Genomic DNA, 24,134 nt, shown 5'->3' on the forward strand with positions numbered 1-24,134 from the left:
TTATGTCATATAAAAAAAAATGAGTTTTTATTCTAAAACTGTGAACTGTCAGCATTACATCAAAAACTACAATTATACATTTAATTTCTTCATTTTGAGTTCTTTCTAATGATGTAAAATACTCTTGGAATTTCAAAAGTGATTTATGTGCATTTGTATTGTTATTTGATTGAAAAAGGCAAAAATAAACACATTAACTTTAAGAAACTTGCTGTAAATTACCTCAACTTAGATTAATTAACATCAGCTTTATGTGAAATTTGAGAGGAGGGTGTTATTTTTAATGTTAGGGTAAATGACAGATGTAGCCCACACTGACTAACTATTACTACTGGCAATAAGTCATTAATTGTTTTATTGTCTTGTAAACAAAAACCTCTCTTCCAGATTTTAAGTCAATCAAATTACAATGTTGTTATTTTATTTCCTAGACGAATGTTTTCTTTAACCTTTAATTAATAACCAGTTTTGTTAAATCTGATTTTTATATTTTAGTCCCAGTTTAAACAGCATGCCTGTATCTCTGGGTTTCCAGCATGCTGATCTTTCCAGTTTATATGTAGCACGCCAGTCATTCCATGAAAATATGGTATTTAATTTAGATATAACCATACCAGTTACTCACAGTACCAACTGGGGACAACTCAGAGCCCATGGCCTATAATCACACTAAGACACTCGGCCAGCTATCACTTTAACCCCAGTATGGTGTATATATATACAGATATAAACATCTATAAACCTGATAATTACATTAATATGACTACACACATATATATATACACATACACCATGTCTGGGTTAAGCTGAGTACTACCACAGTGAGAAGTTATAGGCCATGGGCACAGAGTCATCCCCAGTTGGCACTGTGAATGATTTGTATGTTTATATCTAAATTAATAGTTCTAAAAGCAAAGATTGAATGAAAGTCCAGGTAGCATAGCTGGAAATGCAACTGCATGACATGCAGGAGTTGCAGGTTTGAGTGTGCTTCAGGCTGATTCTTTTCTTCCAGAACCTTCTAAACTGATTAATAAATATTTAATTTAATTATAACTATTATATTTTAATAAGAGATGCTGCCTAAGAGTGCAACTATGCAGACGCGAGCGAGCGAATTTTCCGAGCAAGCGAGAATATGTACTGAGAAGAGGCGAGATGCGATAAATATCAAAACCTGTTAGATATGTGCGAGAACCAGAAATTCGCACTTTTCAGCGTTATTTCTCGCTTCTCGCTTGTGCATGTTTTTCCTTTGCGAAAACTAAATCACTCGCAACTTCTCACTCGCTCTAAATTCGCGTCTGCATGGTCGCACCCTAATACCTATCTTTAGACCAAATTATTTAGCATTTAATTATTAATGGTAACAGCAATATAGTCTGATCTAATCTGGCAATTGTTTTATTAATGTCTCAACAAGTGTACCTGATGTTGAAACACTAAGGCAGTGATTCTCAACCACTGTGCCGTGGCACTTTAGTGTGCCATACGATTTTTGAAGTGTGCTGCCACTGCAAGTACCCATACACGAGCAACATAAGACAAATAGTTCAATTGGTTCTACCTTCATAGGGCATATTTGGAAATTGTAACCGGTGTTACCGGGTAATTGCCAGTAGTTCCAAGGCGTTTAGAAAAAGTGACCTTTGTAAAGCAATTTCATTTGAAAACTGTTATCGAATGCTATTTTTACAAAACATAGTATAGGTACTGTACATCCCTCAATTAATCAAGTAAAATTCTTTTAAATTTATCTTATTGTTAGTACGTGGCCAAATTTTTAAAATATTAAAAGTTTACAGTGATGAAAAAAAGGTTGAGAATCACTGCACTAAGGAAATAGATAACACATGCTATTACTTCTGTCTGTGCAGAAATATTGGAAGCAGCATGGCAAAACATGGTTGAATATTGGTTAGATGTACTTAGGATCACAAAGGAGTGCACATGTGAAAGTTTATTAGTATGTGAAAAAAAACTTTATATCTTGCCTTACATTCTGTTTACTGTATCTGTAATAGTTTTTGTTTAATAAAATTTTATAAGACTATAATACTTTATACTCACTCTGTATATCAGAATTTTTATAATTAGTTTGCACTATATAATTTTTGATGTTTTCTTAACATTCATATAATGCATATGCTTTGGAAATGTTTGTATCTGTTTTCTTTATGACCATTTCATTGCAATGTTAAAATGACATTCTTAAAAATTGTTTTTGTTTGTTTATATCATATTTAAGACAACTAAAATAAAAATATTAAGCATTATACACTTTCAATTTAAGTTAATATTCAAACCAACTGCTCTTTTGTTTTACAAGAATTTTTTTTCTTCTGTATAGGATATATTTTCCAGTAATGCTACAGAAAAATTATTTATGTAGATCCTTTTTACATTTTACAAGTTTCTTCTGATTCTCATTACATTTTCAGTCTTTTAGTTACATCTGCATCTATATCATAATCATCCTTGAATTTATTCTTCTAATTATACATTTCCTGTATTATAATATAAAATTAATTTTGAAAATTATTTTGTTTTTGTTTTTGACTCCAAATGCCAAATATTTCTTATTTGGTTTTTTTTATAATTAATTAATTTCTATTAATTTCTTTAACATTTTCACTCACTTAAAAATTTATAATCAATGCTATGTTTTATGAAATTTCTTCTCTTCACAAAACACTAGGATCTAGTTTTCTGTTTTATAGTTTAACCCATAAAACAAATGAAATCAACATGGAAGCAGAAAGTTTTTCATCTATAATAAACTGATGGATAGTCAATATGAAACAAAGAAGATAGAAGACAGTCCAGAGCAGTGAGGAAGTCGTAGAGAGGTTGAATAATTTCACACCCCTACCAGAAGACTTCATCATGTAATGGACTATCAAGTATAGTATCCATCTGTCTTATCTTAAAATAGCTTTCAATTTAAAAAAAAATTAAAATAAATAAATGATTAATGTATTTCTTCTAATATAAAAATGGTAGTGATGCAACGAATATTTGGTTACTATTCGGTATTCAGCCTATTTTTCGCTATTCGGCTGAATACCGAATATTTAATCACTATTTGGCCAAATATCTAAAAACAGGAGTAAGAAATAACAAAAACACAGTAAATTGATCAATTTGGTATTTAGATTTAATGTTATCGTATTAGTGTTGTTTTTTTATATTTATTTATAACTTATAACCTGCACAAAATAAAAAACAAAATAATATTAGTCACATGTATTCACAATTTATAATTACAAAGATCAGCACACGTACACACCTATTCGTTCGAGAATCGTCACACATCTGAGGGTCTGACCCTGCCTATCCTTCTTTTTAAGTGCTCGTCTTTGCTCTTCCCTTTCTCTTTCCTCTATAGCTCTAGTCCACGTACGCCTATGCATACATCATAATGTGCGCGCACGATACTTTCAATTCATCACTTTTCTGTTGTAGATTTCCCATTTTACAATTACGTGACTCATAGCCTGGTGATAATGGAGAAAAGAGACAGATAGGACATCGGTATAAGTCACAGTTATGATTTCACAGATTCGAGACAGCTTAGTAGCCTGAACAGCCCCAGGCTTTTGCCCATGCACGCTAAGTGACTTTCATTACAAGCATTTAGCTTTCCAAAGTCTACGAGAACAATTATTTGGCATTGACGGCCACAAATTTTGTGCCAATAAGCTGCCTCGACTTGTTCGATTAAGTTATCAACTCAATTTCATATTTATTTTCACTTTGCGGTCCTTCTCTGTTCTTTTTCCGTTATTTACACATGTAGGTCATGTCATTGTTATCCACATTTGATATCATCATTTATCACATACTGCCATGACACTCCTGTCTGTATGCTACAACTATCAAGAATTAACACAATTGGCGAAGCGTAGTGACAGCGGGCCAATAGAGAGCAGGGTCCTTGCCATAATGCGTTTGTGCGCCAATTTTCGTACGTGTGTTAATCAAGCCAAATAGTTTGGCTGAATATACTATTCGTTGCAACACTAAAAAACAGTTAAACCTTCAACATGAAATATGATATTACATCTTTTTTCAAATATTACAAGAATGGTTTTGACATGATTAGAAATTTAATTATGTGTAATTTGAACACCATAGTAAAATGAATTAGAACTAATTTAGATTATACAAATACAATTGATATTTTGTCCCAGAAAAAAACCAATGAAATACAGTAGCCCTTCATTATATCATACATTGAGCAACACATCAGATCTGATATATTGCTCATTGGATACATACCAGTAGTATTGGATATATACCAGTGCAAATTCAATAGATGATGATTTTTTTAAAATTATTGTCTAAAGTGCTTTTATATTTGGAAAATGAAAAAAACCACAATATATCTGAATGAGCAATACAACGATACTACAGTATGTTAATTTCTGTATTAATTAATAATATTTATATTTTAAAGATAAACTGTAAATGTTGCTATTATTATTATAATAATATTTGTAATCAGAATAATAATAAATAAAAAATCATACCTTTCAATACAACTTTCTGTCTTTCTTCATGAGCTAAATCTTCATCAATATTAGAGTTATCATCAGATCTTCTGTTTTTAAGACCTTCTTCTAGCATTGCTTCTATTTCTTCTTCTGGAATGTCACTATCTGTGTCTGTATTACTATTATCATTTTCATCCATTCCACCTCCTTCTACTTCATCTAAAATATCAAACTCTACCATTTTTTTTGAAGTATCACTTTCAAGCCCATTTGTATCACAGTTCATTGTATTATCCCTATCATAGAATTTATCACAGTGTAATTTTTTAGATGGTGGTTCAGTTTCTCCCTCATCAGATGATATTCTTTTTACAAAAGATGCTGTACTATCACTGCTAGCAGGCTGACTAGTATCTATCCCACCTCCACCATGTCCAAAGTCCAACCATTCTGCATCCAACTGATTGGACGAATGCATGGGTAGGGGTAGGTTTATGTCATGATCTAAACCTTCGTCAGATAATGAATTCTGAATATCACAGGAGTTTGTTTCGGCCATTCTTGTTCCTTCTAAAGAAATTAATTTACCTAAAACAGGAAAGGAAGATATAACGCACTGCCTGATGCTCTGATAAAGAAAGAGCTTATATTTTCTTAATACTCTTTCCTCAAAAGGTCATCTGCAATGCATGAAATATCATCGAGTAGGAAGACTACCTGAAATAAAAGAAATTATTCAGATTAAAACAATTACATTTCTATTTAACGTAAAATTAACGTTTAATAATGTTCAAAAATGAGTTATTAAAAATATTTATAATTTTTTTTTGAAGTGTATAATTTTATCAAACAAAATTGCACAAATCAGATATATATGACTTACTGTTATTACTCTACAATAATATTTTCTTCTGCTATATTACTATTTATATTATTATTATATTCCTGTATTAAAATAACAGGAATAACAACACAAACAAATAAAAACAAGAATAACAATACAAACAAATAAAAACAAGAATAATAATTTTATAAAAGTCAGTATACTCATTTAACTGTAATAACAACAGTAGAAGCAAAGTTTAAAAATTTTACATAATTTTGAATAATATTGAAAACATATGAAATAAAATTAGCAAAATTGACAAATCCTGTCACCACCATTTTTAATAGATTAATACAAAAATACCACTACACAATAACGTTATCAATATTTTTTATTACATACATTAAATGTGTGTTCTAAGCTAAAAACGGCCAAAAACATTATCAATACCATAATTCCATAATCTACTAGAAGCATTTACAGTAATCTGCAGATACAATTTTTCATTGACAAAAAAGCTTATCATCATATAACCCACAAAAATGATTTTTTATTGAAAAAAGTTTGCCATCACATAATTTATATAAGTTTACTTCAAGTTTATTTGCTTTTTCAATGTATCAATAATAAAATGATGTAATTTGTAAGGATATTTAATAAATAAAAATTATTATTCTCAATGTAGGAAAGAAATTAAACAATTTATTTTAAAGTGATACATTGGAATAACTTCCAATAAAATTCATAATTATAAAATGCAGTTGACTCCAATTTGCCACTTCTTAACTTAATATACCAGTACAATAATATGTTTCTTGTCTAGTTTAAAATGTATAAGTGAGCTCTATAATGGCCTCTTTACTTCTAGACTTTATCACATATCATCAGACTCAAGACTAGCTTCAATATATCAATTTATTTTTGATGTATGAATTTTGGACTTGCAATCCCTCCTAAGCTTTTTAACAGATTTTCTGCAAAATTGACATATTTACAATTCCAAATCATACACAGAAATTTTGGCAATAATACTTTATCCATTAAGTATTCAATTAAGTGTTGGAACCATGTTTAGAACAATGTGAAACACAATTAACACAGTAAAATAATACACAAGCTGGCCAACTGTTATAACTACAACATATAAAAGACACTTAAAACAACAAAATAATACATGCCACTCCCAAATTAATACCTTTCCCTTCCCTTTTTTTGGGGCAAAGAAGCTTCACACAAATTTTCCCACTTATTTTTTGACAGTGACTACTTCCTCTTAGAGCATTTTAACCAAATAAAAATTGTTTTGTACTAATTTTTAGATGCACTATCACTTTGAGATTTAAACTGTGCCACTACCAAACAGTCCACTATCAGTTACATATACTCTTGTGCACTCATATTTAGCTTATATTTAGCAGAAGCAAATATTGTAATGTTTTTGTCTACACCCTGTATACAATATGAAGCAACAGTAATGAGCAATTCTTGTTTACAAATATGAATTTTAAAGATTAGCTAATAAAAAACACACAAATGATCTCAGGACAACTTGGTATAATTTTTAAGTTCATTATAACTGTCAAATGCCACTGCCATTCGTAAAAAATTTTCCATTTCCATTTATTTTCATAAATGGAATAATATACAAGCTGTATCCAAGGTTATATGATATTATGTGGCATATATCTTCTTGTTTTAAGTAAGTAGCATATATATTCTCTGCTTTTGAGAAAATTTAAACTTTTAACAGGTTAATATTTTTAAAAATTGCTATTACAGTTGAGCATCAATTATCCGATCCCCCAATCAACCGTCACATCGGTTAACCGACCGCATTCTAGTCAGCAAATTCAAATGTCCCCTAGTGATGTGGCGCTACAATATTTGGCTATGTCTTGGCTACTTCAATATTATTTTTAAATTTTTGTGTGTTTTAGCTGGCAACATGGCTCAACTATGAAAAGGAGGCCAGTATTTAAACCAGGCTTAATTTTCTATTTTTTACTTTATTTTTGTATTTATTTTGTGCAAAATAAAGAAATTATTTTTAACGATACAATAGCGACAATTATTATTTTTAAAAAAAATTTTGTTAGGCTTAACATTGATGAAAATTCAACGCAAAGTAGGTTAATAGCGATATACTAATGAATAGAGATATACTATATAATACATGGGCTATACTAATATACTATACTAAATGTATTTTTTCATACTTTTCGGTTATCCGTTTTTTCAGTTATCCAACCAACCCCAGTCCCCAATTGAGTTGGATAATCGATGCTCTACTGTATTAATAATATTTCTGTGCAATAATTTTGTAGCATATTTATTGAAAAGCTATTTAAGTGTAAATCAATTCAAAATGATGTTCTTAAAGGAAAAACATTTTCTAAAAAGATTTCAAAAGAGCTTGAAATCTTTATGAACTGAATAATTTCATATTACAGTGGACCCCCGATATAACGCGCATGTTGGGCGGGAAACAACACCCACGTTATAGTGAACAGTGCGGTGGCGACTGATCGTTCTGAGTAAATTTATTTACTCAGAACGATTTGAACTATATACTGAAACCTCCCATCAACTACATACATATTACGTATTTTAATAAAAAACCCAATTTATTTATTAAGTGTTTTATTAAAATTCACATAACATAGTTATACATCTTAATAAGTATGTACTGTACTGTATAATTGTTACTGTACATACTGTAGCTTGTCTTTTCTTTTACTCATCATGCATACAATAATTAAACACTATTCAAAATACATGCAGGAACTCAATACATACACAACTACTCAATACGCAGTAACAATAAAATGCGCTACTCACTAACGCCGCACTAACCTGTATATACGTGTTTGGGCTTATCGCATCGCAAACATTGCCCGCGCTATAACCGAGTGCGCGGTATAGCAAGCAGCACTATAGAGAGAATCCACTGTACTTTATAAAAATTATCAAACCATACATGTACTAAAATAAACATATTTCTTTAAATAATTTAGAATTTTGAAACACCATATTTAATGATAGTTTTTTTATCTGTAGAATAAACTTGACTACTATCTCATCAATTTGTTTTATGAAATGCATTTTAATAAAAAAAAACTGTGCTAAAGTTTCATAACATATAATGTCAACATATGTAATATATATAATAACATGTATAAATGGTTATAACATGTAATTATTATTTCTTTACATTATAAATTAGACAAAAGTATTTAAGATTTGTCAAAAGTTGGATTTTATTTTAATCTGGATAAATTCAACTTATTAAAAACTGGTACTGATCAAACTAATAATTATTTCTGTATATAATACAGATCTTTTAGTAAAAGATTAATTAAAAAAGTAACTTATATAAATGTTAAAAGTTCTAAAATTTTATATAGAAGAAATACTTCCTATAAGTGCAAGTACAAGGGTTGTTCAAGGTTAAACAAGACTTTTATTTCTACAGACCAAAAGGAATGGCCAAAACATGTATAAACTACGCCAATTTTTCGAAATACTCTTCATCTGTATGCAGACACTGTTCCCAGTGGCAGGGTAGGTCTCCAATACCTTTCTCACAGATATCTTTCTCGTAGAAAGTGGGCTGACATTGTAGCCAGCACAAGACAACTTGCTGCCGTTCATCCTCTGTCTGGAATTTCATTCCTCCCAGGTGCTCTTTAAGGGCCCAAACAAATGATAATCGTTGGGAGCTAATCACCTTCGACGCAAAATTGATTCAGAAGCTGCTCACATCTCCTTGCATACCCAATTCTGATCACATGTCAGCTGTTGGGGAACCCATCTGGCACACATTTTGCAGAACAGTAAGTGTTCATGGATGATTTTCTCAACACTACCGACACTTAGCCTGCAATGTGTCTCGTGGTTACTTGTCGGTTCTCCAGAACAACTTGCTCAACTCATGCGATATTCACTGGCATTACTGCAGTCGAACGAACATGTCCACATATTTCATTTGTCACCAGCTCTCATCCTTCACACGTACTCTTACCTGTGATAGCATTTGTTCCCCATACTGTGCACTCAATCTTCTCAAAATTTCAGCAGGTTTAACCTTTTCCTTTGTGAGAAATTTGCACTGCTGTTCCACTGTTGCAGACACATTACCTTCTGCCACAATTGCTAAAACTGCTATGCATGTGCAAAATATGTCATGCTTGCTACAGAAATCTTGGGATGGATAATGCTACTCCCTCTTTGGATTTTATTGTGCTACAGTTACTTTTTGAAATTATAGGCCCAAAAGTCTCATTTAACCTTAGATGATCCTTGTGGTATTTTTTCAAAAAATCTGTTTTTAAAAAATAATATAAACATTTGATATAACTAAAATATTCAGTAATGACTTTAAACAGGTTGCACATATTAAATTTAAATCTTTATTCAAAAATAAATTAAAAGCTCTAAAGATACAAAACATTCTATATTATTTTAAAGAAATTTAAAATATTTTGCTTTTGCAATCAAAGTATATGTCTTCCTTACAACTCTTTGTATTTTAAGAGCAGCAATACAATATAAATACATTGAAATTCACTGATTAAAGAGAAGTTTACAAAAACTTTGTGTAAAGAAAGAACTAAGATGTTCATAAACTACAAATGATCAAATAGAGCAAACTAAGAGATATGAAATAAATAAGCACAAAAAATTAGTTAGGAAATTTCAATAATCGACTATAGAAGAAATAATTGATTGGAAAAAGACCCTTATCTTAAATAAAACACAAGTCGAGATTCCAGAAAAATTTCGTAAACTACCTATTAATCCCATAGAAGTTATATATTTAGAACGTAAAAAACTGCAACAAATGAATGGAATCAATAAAACTGAAAAATGGTTTATCTTGAATGAGGAAATTGAAAGAACACCAAAGTTGAATATACAACTTAAAACCCACAAAACAGGAAAAAAAAGGTTAGACCAATAGTGGACTTTAAATACTCCACATTATATAACCTAGAAAAGTTTTTGAAACAACAGCTCAAGCAATATCAAAATTTGCAATTCTCAATTAAAAATACAGACAAACTCACAGGAGAACTAAACAAAATTAGTATTGAAGAAACATTCAAGATAGCTAGATTGGATATAGTGGACATGTACCCATCAATAACATGGCGAATAATAGAAAACAAATTACAACAACTTACAGTAAAAGATGAAATTATGGATCTAATAGAATTTACCTACACAGAACAAAGGAATAAGTATGGGATCGGTAATAGGACCAAAATTAGCAGAGTTAATAACGATCGACATAGATGAAAGAATTAACAAAATACGAGGGATACGGTTTTATAAAAGATACGTCAATGATATTCTGATAATATATAACGAAACAGAAATTACATTAGAAGAAATTAATAACCATGTAAATAGTATAAATGAAGCATTAAAATTTAAATTTAAAATAGAAGAAAATAAAACTGATCAGGAATTAAGTTATTTTGATATTATAATAAAAAGAATGAAAAATGGCCTAGAATTTAGAACTTTTAGAAAGCCTGGCTCAGTAAAAATGACAATAAAATACCATTCTAATATACCATTACACATAAAAGAAAATATATTTAAAATGGAATATTGCAAAATAAAAAATAGAACAAGCCAAGAGATGTATATACACAAAGAACTGGCAGAGTTAAAACAAAAATTCCTTTTAGGATAACTGCAACGATTATTAAATGCATGGGAAAGTAAAATAAATAACCCAAAGATTCAAGAAAAAGATAAACATAAAACTAATGTAAAGTGTACCACCTTTCCAACATTAAGGGTTTGTACAAAGAAATGAATCAAGAAATAAACAAAATAAACTTTAAGCTTGCACCGAAGTATGAAAAAATATCCACTAAGTTAAAACATCAAAGTCCCTTAACAGGTAAGCAAATAGCATCTAAAATGAAAAACATTGTATATCAAATTCCCTGTACTTGTAATAATAAAAAATATTATATAGGAGAAACAAAAAGAAAAATGAAAGTTCAATTAAAAGAACATATCGCAGACCTTAAATATCACCAAATAAACTTGGCTTTCCACGACCATTGTACGTTAAGTGATTGCAACATTGACAAAAATAATGTAAAAATCCTTCATAGAGAAAAAGAAATATATAATCATAAATTTAAAGAAAGTATAAATTCTTAAAAACAAAAAATGCATAAATAGAAATTTAAGTATAAAAATAAATGACAATTGGCTTGAAATATTGTAAAAAAATTTTTTTGGGGGTCTTTGAGGGACCTTTAAAGTTTTTGAAGTTTTTAGAGATTTTTATAAAAATTATATAAAAACATAAGTTTGCAAAATTTTTTTCATAAATTATAAGAATTTTAAATTAAGAAAAGAAACATTAGTTTTGAACCTATACCATGTATTTAACCTAATAATATTTGGTCATGAGATAGCATATCTACCATGCAAGAATATGGAAATGAGTACAGTTCTACACAATAAAAATTAAAACATAATGTAAAAAGAAAAATGCACATTTAGGAATCTGTTAGGAGTCTGATAGAACTCCTTAGACTTTAACGCAGAAATAACAACCAAGGAAATACTTCTGCACACCATCTCCATACGCCATCCTAATCCTAATGGAACTCGCCATAGTTGGAAGAATGAATTAAGGAATGAAGGATATAACAAGATACGTTACATTGGTTATTCATGAACTATCACAGAACTTAATTTGGCAATGAACCTAATTCAATGTTGAAAAATAGGCTTGTAACCTTAGTTACATCAGTTCTGAAAGTGATGAATAGACTGGTCCATGCTATTACACAAGAAAAATAGATGTTGTGTGTAAAGGTACCCTATGAGTGTGTGGCATGTAAAAACAAGAAACAAGTGAAGGTGTGTCTTATACATGTATAAAGAACTTCGTTGATTAACACAAAAAATAATAAATATTTATTAAATAATAGGAAATAATTAGAGGTATAAGTCAACCATCTGTCACGCGTAAAAGATTTTTGGGATTTTTGTAGGCTATTGTATGACTTCCTGGCATTGATCTTAAAATTTTAATATTTTTACATTAAATTGGGCTGGAAATTGAAAACTTCATTACCAGAGGTAACGTTAACCAAGCTATGCCTGTATGTGAAAGTAAATGTACATCTTATCTTATACCAGTATATATGTCTTTATAACTTTATAACAACTGTTTAATTTATTACATAAAGGAAAGTATAAAATAACAGAATTATATTTTGTTTTTGTAATTACATATTTATCTTTGAAGAACCTTTATAAAACAAATTGCAGCAAATTAAATTTCTAACAGAACTATGACCTTGAAGAGAATATGGTAGTATTTGATGTCTGATTTATTCTATATTTAAATTCTATTCTATTTTTCTAATATATTTATAAAATACATTGCAAATTCATTATTATTATGGACATATTTTAGGGGATAAATTTATATTCAAGAATGAAAGTTGTCAGAATGTGTTAGAGCCTTATTATGTGATTTTAAACATTCAAAAGTATGTATGTATGTATATATATATTCATTGCATAAATCTACTTTATAATCTGAAGCACTCTTGCTAATATATATTTTTAAAAATTTTTAAATGTTAAATTTACAAATAAAACATACCAATTCTAGTTTCCACAAAATAGTTACTTCTTTTACATTTGTTTATATTTTATTCATAATTTAAATTTAATTAAATAAAAAGTTACTCATAGCAATAAGTTGCTAAATAAAAATAAACCTGTCTGTTTGATTACTAAATATACATACATTAATTAATGTTCTAATAATGTTTTGAATATATAAATGAAGATTTATACAAGTATTTTTCAAAAATAACTTTGTATCAGTAAAATTTGATTTATAAAATTTGTTTTATTTTTTGAATATAAAAGTTATCTTTTAAATGCCAGAAAAAGTGTATAAATTTAATTATTTGTGAAATAAATAAATAAATAAATATATACATAAATATAAGCTCACAGTTTCATTAAATTATTTCCCAATAATAATTTTTATGTAGCCTAATGTTAAGAATTATTCATATCCATTAAAACAGAGATCATCATAAGCAAACAAATATTTTTAATGGTTTGGATGATTACAACTTCTAGAAAAACATGAATATAATTTTAATTTTGTCATTAATATCTCCAAGACAAAATTTTGAATTTAGACTTATATTTATCAAGTACAGAAGAATTCAAGATTAAAAATGTAAGAATCATCAAAAAACTTTAAACCAGGGCTGCAGAGTCGGTAAAAAAACACTCGACTCAGACTCCTGATAATTTTAGTAGGCAGACTCCGACTCCGGCAAAATTAAATACCAAGTCATTTTATGAGGGGGGCAGAGGTACTCTTATGGGGTTACCCTACTCTGAACTCTAGAAGGAGCACTGGGCATTCACCCAAATACTTTTATGGTTACTATTTTTAATATTTAACTTACATTAATATTTATTTGTATAAAAAAATTAATTTTTAACAAATAGTTAATAAGAGGAAAAGGGGGGTGATAAAATTCTACATCTACATATCTTTATTCTACAGATTTTGCACTTCAATTTCACCTTTCCAGAAAAGTTAGTCCAACTAAAAAGTATGCAATCTAGCTACTTCAGCCCCTTGTTCAGAAAAGGAAAATATATACTTTGATCAATTAGTCTGGCTCATACAAAAAATATAGAGTACTTATTTAGACCAGTAATAATAAAGGAATTAATCAAAAATATTCAAATTCAATTGGGTCAAAATAATTTAACTACTAAACACAAATACTACAAAGAAAACTATTGATACATATTTAATAAATTAAATTGTTGCATTTTGTATTTAAAATAAATAAATTATAACAAAATACAAAAACATTTTAAAAAGTTTTTTAAAAAAGTAAATTATCTTTCATTTAAATAAATAAAAAAAACTAAATTAAATTTAAAATGCCGGAGTCAGAGTCAACGCATTGTTCCTGACTTCAACTCCACAGCCCTGTCTCGAACAATCATTATTCTAAAATATCTTCATTTATATTATGAACAAAACTTGTGAGTGCTTTATGAACATGTCACATGAATTTTTCAAAGATTAGCATAGATCTTGTTTACCTTCATTTACTGTTGTTTTAATAATTTTATACCAGTATAATATTGTATAGTCATTAAATCCAACAATATTTATCTTTTTTAAATCTTTTTTTAACACTATTTATTATAAAAATATCTAACATTGTTATCTGAATAAAGATGGTTGAGTCTCAACCTCCAAATTTTTATTCATTGAATCACAGTTTATGATTTAATATTTTGGGTGTTCTTGTCAATAATATCTGTAGAATATATATATATGTTACAGTCAAAACCCGTTTCTAGTTAGAACGCGTTTAAACTAGTTGAAACTAGTTTATACTGGATGTCTTTGTTAAAACCCGTTTTGTCTAGTTTTAACTCAAATTCATTTTTGACTAGCAGTAAATTCTAGTTTTAACTAGACAAAACACGTTTTGTCTAGTTAATTTACTGCTGTACATGTGTTGATTTTAGATAAAACTAATTTTAACTTTTAACATTAGTTAAAACTAATTTTAGCTATATAAATATGTTTGGGGGAAATAAATAAAGTTATGTATAGTGATTCGGGGGAAGATGCCTAACATTTTGCTTATGAAGGAAATTATAGCGATAATTTGGGTTTTGGAGGCCTCTAACGAAAATATCATATTCTTGAGCATGTTTTTCAAATAAAACTTTGGAGTATATGAAAAATAATTGTATATAGTGCTTGCAATGACGACTTTTTTACTGTCTGGCATTTTAGGCATCTCACTCCAAGTATCCGGGTGAGATGCCAAATGCCATTAGGGTAAGATAACAAATATAATTGCATAAAATTAATTTTCGAATATCTTAACCAAATTTAATTTATTGCATATGTAGTACAAAGTACTTCGTAGTAAGTATAACAGCGCAGTATAAGTATTGTTAAGTTTCCGCCCGTTCTAACGCGCTCTATAGCTAGCTGAAAGCTTTTTTCAGTCCAAAAACCTTTTTGAGAAGTCCTTATATAATTTCTATGCGTATCCTGCAATAAAACGAGAAAACAAAAATTTATTAAAAATAGGCATATTGGAATTCAATTAACAAAAAATAGGCATGTTACCCCAAGAAAAATGTGGCATCTTTCCCATTTGTCGGGGTAAGATGCCTAGTGGAGTCACGTGTTCTAGCATGTCCGATGGGGATCGGCGGTAGCTCACAATGGAAACTTTAAAACCTTAACTACATCACACATTAATTGTTTTATGCAATTTTTAATAAATTCTATTTTAACTTTTAGTTTTAAAATGATTCTAGAAACATTTTGCAACAAAAACTTCATTCTTATCTTGCTTTTATTCTTCTCGGATGTCGAAAATGAGGTAACGGTAGCCAACTACGGCTTTCCGCACTCAATATTGGCCCAACGATTCATCATGCAAACGCATGACAATATCTGACGTCACTGTTTGAAAATATCAAAAAGCAGGCATCTTCTCCCACTTACCATCTTACTCCGAATCACTATATGTTGCAGTCAAAACCAGTTTTTAGTTAGGATGCGTTTTAACTAGTTGAAACTAGTTGATACTGGATGTCTTTGTTAAAACCCATTTTGTCTAGTTAAAACTAGAATTTACTACTAGTCAAACAAAATGGGTTTTAACAAAGACATCCAGTATCAACTAGTTTCAACTAGTTAAAATGCATCCTAACTAAAAACTGGTTTTGATTGTAACATATATATATATATAAATATATCCTATGTATATGGAATGCAAAATGCATGTCTTTCACTATTAACAACACTATTTCTGTTAAGTCAATCTGTATATGAGTTTATACATTAGCATAAACAGAATTTTAACTGATTATTCTTTACTCTAGTAAATTCTGGATCTCTGTTGTTGTTTCCTAAGCTAAATTTTGTTGTGCTATATATTGTGGGATTATATTTTTATTGCATACAAACAAACTACATGTAATAAAAAGCTTATACAAATACCTAAAAAGTGTAAAATAATTCAATATTAAATTGTATATTGAATACAATCACATATTAAAAAACTGATTCACTTGATAAATTATGTTTAATAAATATCATTTTTGAAATGAATTAGTTCTTTTAGTCTCCAATATGTTTTTCATTATATATACAGAGAAACCCCAGTTACTTTGATTAATTTTGCCAGGAAAAACACTGCAATAATCAAGAAGAATAACATGAAAGAAACAGCAGAGTATTGTCACGAATTTTCCAAAATTAAACTCTTAATTTTAAATACTACACTAGATATTTATTTATTTACATACTTTAAAGGAAGAAGGTAACAAATTAAATGCAGTTATTAGTTTTAAAAGTTTATCATTAAACAAAACATAAAAGTTATTTTTTTGAAAAAATAATGTGAAACATTTTGATTCAAAAATTTCTCTCTCCTCTTGTTACATGACTATAACAGTAAATGACATTTTCTATTTCTCGGCACATTTTTATTGAATGTTCAACATAGGATCACTATCCATTATTTTATGCTTAACAAATTCAGTCACAAAATCTTTCATCTAGTTCTTTTAATGTGAATTCCTTCATTGCTGTTTTAATTTCATCATCCTTAACTACTTAACTGATAAATCTCAATGCAAATGCAAACAAGCATTGTTGTAACCCTTCATTATCTTGGAATGATTCCAAAAAATAATTTTGGGTCTAAGTGAAAAAAAAATTGGATTGAATGTAAAATGTTTTGCACTAAGAAATCATTAAAAACCAATTACCCAACATTTCATATTTTGAGCTAAAAAATACTGAATGAACATTTTTTTTGGCACAAAAATCTATTACAATAATTCAAATTTTTGAAGCAGTAATTGAGATTTTAATATAGAATAAGGTGACCAGACTTCCCGGATTTGGGTTGTTAGTCCCGCATTGAACACCGTCCCGGAAAGTGTCCTGCATTTGATCGTGTAACATTTTCAACATGTTTGCAAGTTGTCAAGAGCACAAAGTTGTCGTTTTCTTTTACTACTAGTAGCCCGGGAGTCCCCTAGTGGGCGTTCTAGCAGCAACGGTGTCATTCCGTGGTATAAACAATAAATTTGTATCAATAATTAAATAATAAATTCCTATTGCAATAATAATATACTGAATTTATTATTAATTTAAATAATACATAGGGGCGCCCCTAGTGGCCATTCTAGGCATACCATGTCGAATATACAAACAGCGCCATCAGGTCGTGGAAAAAACACTTTTTTTCTATAAAGAGTTATTTTTAAGTTTATTTATGCATTTATATATTTTTCTACTAAATTATTTATTAATGAATTTGTTTTTATTATCATATATATGTATGTTGGAGGTCCACCCCATTTTTAGCTCCCGCAACACAGAAGCGTCCCGCATTTCAACCTAACATATCTGGTCACTTTAGTATAGAACCAATAACTGCAACAACTGAGGTTTCCCTATGATTTACTTTATTTGATAACAGAATATTAATTTCAATCAATTACTTTATGAAAGATAATGTTTAAATACAGTAAGACCCCGCTTAACGCTGTTTCGGTATTATGCGGTAGTATTGAAATTCCCTGAGATCGCACGCAGTGTTGGGATCAAGGCATAATATCAAATTTTAAAGCTTATTATCTACGGCGGACATTCCGACAACCGACTGATGAAACAGATGGAGCAGATAAACAATCCATTAGAGATTTTTGGAAAAACTAGAATATCATGGATGCTGTAGACATCAATCTTTCCTGGAATGAGCTGACCGAGAAATGTTTGAAAGAAGTATGGAAGAATGTATGGCCGGAGCTAAGCGAGGATGTTGACACAAGAGAATCCATTGTTGATGCTGACAAAATTGTCAAGCTAGCTAATGAAACAGGGTTGGATAATATAAATGCGCAGGCTATTGAAGAATTGTTGCAAGTTACAACTGGAGAAAGTTTTTCCGACGACGATCTTAAAGAATTAGTAGAACAACAGGTGCATGAAGATGAAGAAATTAGTGTTTCTGAAGATGAGGAACAAAAAGAACTTTCAACGGATTTTCTAAAAAAAAGTTTAGCCACTATAACACACAATAATGATCCGTTCAAATCCAGCAACTAATTTATTCCATGTGAATGTTTCGGCCTGCTTTACTGGCCATCATCAGGCATCTTAGATCAAATGATGCAAAGCCAAACAATCTGATGAATTATTGGGCTATTTTCAGGCTACATTAATAATTAGTTACCAACTAATTTGACTAGAGATAGGTGGATTTGCTGCCATCTACTATTAATTTTAACAATTAAAAGAAATTAATTTTTAATTTAGAAATTTCTAGAAGAAACGAATTGGCAGCAAATGGTAAGCAGAAGGCAGTGTATCTATATGGTAGGCAGTCCATCTGTATGGTAAGTTGTGGATTTGAATCTCTCTAGAGCAGCGACCTTCTTAGCTCCACAACCCCCCAAATAGTAAATATAAATAAAATTAATATTTTGCAACCCCCATCCAAAGGAATAATAACAGTAAGCCTTACTATTACTAATTGAATTTTGACTGTAATTATAAATGTAAATTTTTTAAAATATTATATAATCACATTGCACTAATTTTATACATTAAGAAAATACCAACAGTATAAAAAATGTAATACAACTATTCCTATTATTTTATGTTGCTGCATTTATAGCACGAGTATGAACATGCATGTATGACGTGTACTGTACAGTACATACATCCACATATGGAGAAAATTTTAAATGAAAAACAAATGCAACCATCATCTTAATTTCTTTTCTTTACATGTGTACTTATTGTAAGTAAAATGTTTATAAGTTTATAATAAATGATTTTTCTCATAAAATGATTTCATTATTGTTTTTGCGACCCCCAGGTTGAGAAACGCTGCTCTAGGGGATTAAAATCCACAACTTCTGCTTACCGACACTGATACAGATACACTGCCAATTATGTTATTCATATCTCCATCTGATCTTCACTTTCAAAATTTAGATATAAACATATGGGTTATACTATGTTGACATAAAATTTCTAAATTAATAATTATTATAAATTAATTTCAAAAGTTAATATGAGAAGGAAGCATACTCACCTGTCTCTAGTCAAATTAACTGATAACTAATTATTAATGTGGCTGAAAAATAACCTGATAATTTGACAAGTCATTTGGCTTTAGTCAATTAAATTAGGTTTTAAGTTGATGTTATTATACAGGGTGTATAGGAAAGTCCGTTTAACCGGAAACTTCTTGCGAACGGAGAGAGCTACAGCTATGCAAGTGAGGTAACGGTATAGTAAAGCGACTACGCCCGATCTAATGCAAACGACAGCAGCGTCCCTAGTGGCAAAATTTGGAAGATAGGCAGTGCAAATTGAAAACAAAAACAGATAGAGCAAACTTTCCAATTAGAAAGTTTTAGAGCATCAATTAATTAGTACGAAACGACACGTGGTTCACACGGATAAGATAAATTGTTGCCTGTATACCCAAAAATGTCCGAAAGCGATGCACGCCATTTTGTGTAAATGTTTGAATGGAATAGCCATAGGTATGAAGAAATACACACAATTTATTGCATAAAATATGTACTTACATCAATACAGTTTGATGACATCACACAAAAAACAATGGAAAGGCAAACTGTCACACTGTGATGATAAGTTAATGTCAAGTATGTTCAAAAACTTATCACTGTGTGAAAGTTTGCCTTTCCGTTGTTTTTTGTGTGATGTCATCAAACTGTATTGATGTAAGTACATATTTTATGCAATAAATTGTGTGTATTTCTTCATACCTATGGCTATTCCATTCAAACATTTACACAAAATGGCGTGCATCGCTTTCGGACATTTTTGGGTATACAGGCAACAATTTATCTTATCCGTGTGAACCACGTGTCGTTTCGTACTAATTAATTGATGCTCTAAAACTTTCTAATTGGAAAGTTTGCTCTATCTGTTTTTGTTTTCAATTTGCACTGCCTATCTTCCAAATTTTGCCACTAGGGACGCTGCTGTCGTTTGCATTAGATCGGGCGTAGTCGCTTTACTATACCGTTACCTCACTTGCATAGCTGTAGCTCTCTCCGTTCGCAAGAAGTTTCCGGTTAAACGGACTTTCCTATGCACCCTGTATACATAAAAATAATACAAAATTCCAAACTAAGAAAATCAAATGTAAGAACCATATAAAAAAAAATTTTTGAAGTTCTTAAATTTGATTCTTTTAACACTTTCTGGAACCTTTTACCGGTGTTAGACGCAAAACGAAAAATTTCCGTTAACGTTTTCGAACTTTGTAGTTCTTCTTCAGACGGTAAAAAACGAGGAACGCAGATCGAATAAAAGAACGAATTTTGATTCTTTTAGTTTTGAATATTTGCATTGTTTGTTCTAAAATGTCTGATGTTAGCCAGTAAAGGTTGAAAACATTCACGTGAAATAAATTAGTTGCTGAATTCAAAGGTTATTTTGAGTGTTGTTCTAATCACATACAAACATTAATGCGATTTAAATTACATTTTAAATAAAAATATTCATACAAAATTTACAATAGTAACAAATAATAATTCATCCATGTATAAAAAATAAATTTATAGATAAATGCAATATACTTACTCCCAAACCAGGCTACATAACCAATTGTTCATGTGGTAGGGCTAGTGATCAAAAGATTACTTAAATTATAAATAACCATGTCCAGAATTATATAAAGAAACAATTTAAAATTATGCATAAATGAATAAATATACATTATCAATTACATAAACTAAAAATACATATAGCATACCAAATTAAGAATAAAAAGCAAAAATTAAACCTTTCTGACTTAAAAAGTATATGTAAAGAAAAATTTAAATTTCAAATATTTTCATTTATAAAGTTATGTATAACTTTCATTCATTGTTCCTGGTAACTAAGATAATTCTATTCTTCAGAAGATAATAGTTTTATCATTTTGCCTATTATCTTTAATATCTCTTCTGTCGAATTTAGTACGAAACCGACGTCTTTAATTTGTCATTATAGACGTAACATTTTACATATCTTCATATAGTTATTATTCTTCTTAGGAACAGACTTGTCTTAATCAAGTACAACTCTCATTATTTCTGAAAATTTTAAATAAAACACAAAACATTTTAGCAAAATATAGTAGTCATTGATTTATCTTCTGCTATTTAAGCATTATATATATCAAACAGGGATCTAATTACTGATTATTTTCAAAAATAATCTCATTCAGAAGTAGAATCTTACCAAAAGAAACCAAAAATTTTTTTAAAATCCAGGAAGATATATATTTTTAAATATTACAAACCGAAGAATAAATGTAAATAAAAATTTGACGTCTGCACATCCTTCACGGCTGCAGGAACACAATTAACGCAAGCAGAGTCGACCTTTCCTTCGCGACTCTCCTCTGCTTACAAATATGTAAACTACTGTAATTACTGGTAAAAGTCCTCCACCAGATACTTGTAAAAATATTTCTCAAAAAAGTTTTTAAAAATCCAGGACGAGATATATGCTCGGCACAATTACTTTTTCAAACGAGACGGTTGGGACCTTGTCGGAACCACAGACCGTACTCGTAGGAACAAAAAAGTCAAAGGAACCGTACCTCTACACGCGACCCTCGGCGAGATACGACCCTCCAGAAATAAGCCTACAATTGGGAATTGTCACTCCATTAAGACTATTATATTTAACTATTTTGTCCGGGCATTATACCAGTTTCGAGTAGCCCACAAGTCCGTTTACAGAATACTCGACATTATATAGTTTTAGATGGGTCCGGTGGCACCTCGCCCGCACAGGCACCAAGGGGCTTACAACCGAGCGCGCGACTACACGCAAAGCATCGGACTAGGCGAGCAACGGCAAACCCGGACCGACGCACGGAGCACAGAGGAGACGGTAGTATCGGTTCACGGTAAAAACCGATCTTTGGAGGCAAATATCTTGCAAAAGATGGCCGTATAGTACAGGTACAATTCCGTCGACTTTTTGCTCTTACCTTAACACTGGGAAGTGGCAAATCTCTCATTCACAGTTTACATCTTACTCTTCAATTTGTAATATTTTCAGAAATTTTTAGTTTATACATAAAATTCAGCATAATTAAATAATAGCTTCAAATAACATTTTAAATTTCATTAAATTACCATATAAATGAACAGATAATTTTTATCGAACACATCTTAACACTGTTTTCTGATGGTTCAGTCAACAAAGGAATTTATCGAGCATCGCGTAAATATCAATAAACTCGTTCGTGTGGCATACAATATCAATGAACTTTTTTCAAAGTAAAAAAATTACTCGGAATATTCGAGCAATTAGAGAAAAAATAAGCTATGTTTGTAGCAGTACACCTAAGATAATTCTTAATAATATATGTTCATAGATATATTCATTTGTATACGCTATTAATCTAAATACAACAACAATGACCAGATTAACTAGATCGGAATGCTTACCGCCATCAAAAGAAAGAGGTTAAGTGTTGCCAATCTTCGTACAAATAAAAAAAATATCCATCAGAAACAATTAACATATCTGCTTTAATATAAAATATTAATTTTTAATGAAAATTAATATTAAAATATATGCAAGATAGGGTTGATCGGATGAGATTTATTCCTGAGCAATCACTATAGATTCATTTACTGTATAATTTTACTTCCATTGTTGAGGTTTATTCACATTTTCTTGAATCTTATCGTAATTACAGGTACCGAATAATATCTATATCTTTTTAAATACGCAATCTATTGTCGATATTTCGGATCATTAAATAAAGGAAAAAATAAAATAACTATGAACTTTCCACTGCAAATGTTTAATAAAATTCCTAGAAATTAAGATTTTTTTTTTTTTTTTTTTTGTTATTTCCGCCCTATGCTACCTGTGGCCGAATGAAAAAAAAACGCGTTGGTGAGATGCGAATCCGCGTAGTTGGTCGCTAGTTTGCATCTCACCAACGGGCTGAGAACGTGGGGTTTTTTCGGGTTTACTTCGCGTGTCTAACATCTAAATAAGGGCCAGTTTCCCATTGAAAGTCCTCTCGGATGACAATTCCCTTGGCAAACTGCCTATGTGTTGTGTTGCCGTATCCCACCAAACCAAACCTTTATCCGTAGATACTAATAGGACTTTTTTTAATAATACCCACTGTGGGTCGTCTAGTCGGTAGTAGGTCGTGTTCGTCTAGGTTCACAATGAGCGGCGGGTGATAAGGGACGAAGTCCAACATATCCGGAGCCGTGTTCAGTATCGCAGAATTCTTGCTAAGTCTAGTTATGCTGAACTCGTTTCTAATGAATAAATTTATACTATACTTCGTTGTAAATAAATTAGCATGGCGCAAAAGAAAAGCCGCCGGTGAAACGTTTTCACGTCACTTGTTCTAAACAAAAAGAATACTAAACTTTTTGGGTTCTTAAACTCCATTCTTCTGAGATAAGTCAGATCCACTTTCATATAATTAATATATCTAAAGTCGGCCAATAGATGAAACATGGGCTTGATGAACTGTAGTGACATAAGAAAGACTCTCAGTCTTTTGTAAAACGCAATATGACAAATTTTCTGAAATAAAAATAACGCTATTGATTAGGGTTGCCACACGTTGAGATGCTCAATGTAGGACAAATCGATAACCGAAAAAAGGAGGGATTGATAAAAGTATCAATAAACATGGAGTGAGTATACATGGAGT

The 24,134-nt window shown here is 30.2% G+C and overlaps 1 protein-coding gene across 1 annotated transcript in view; it reads right to left on the reverse strand.

Annotated features, from left to right (window-relative positions):
• Nucleotides 1-21,210, reverse strand: part of pasha (partner of drosha) — a 101,729-nt gene extending 80,519 nt beyond the window's left edge. Inside the window, exons 1-2 of the mRNA XM_067279037.1 lie at nt 21,029-21,210; nt 4,533-5,213 (exon numbers count right to left, since the gene is read on the reverse strand). Of these exons, the coding sequence (XP_067135138.1) occupies nt 4,533-5,055 (523 nt within the window). The 5' untranslated portion in view covers nt 5,056-5,213; nt 21,029-21,210. The remainder of the gene's footprint in view (nt 1-4,532; nt 5,214-21,028) is intronic.
• Between the last annotated feature and the right edge of the window lie 2,924 nt (nt 21,211-24,134).

This window comes from Centruroides vittatus, unplaced genomic scaffold (genome assembly GCF_030686945.1).
Source record: "Centruroides vittatus isolate TY-2023 unplaced genomic scaffold, ASM3068694v2 contig_854, whole genome shotgun sequence".
NCBI lineage: Eukaryota > Metazoa > Arthropoda > Arachnida > Scorpiones > Buthidae > Centruroides > Centruroides vittatus.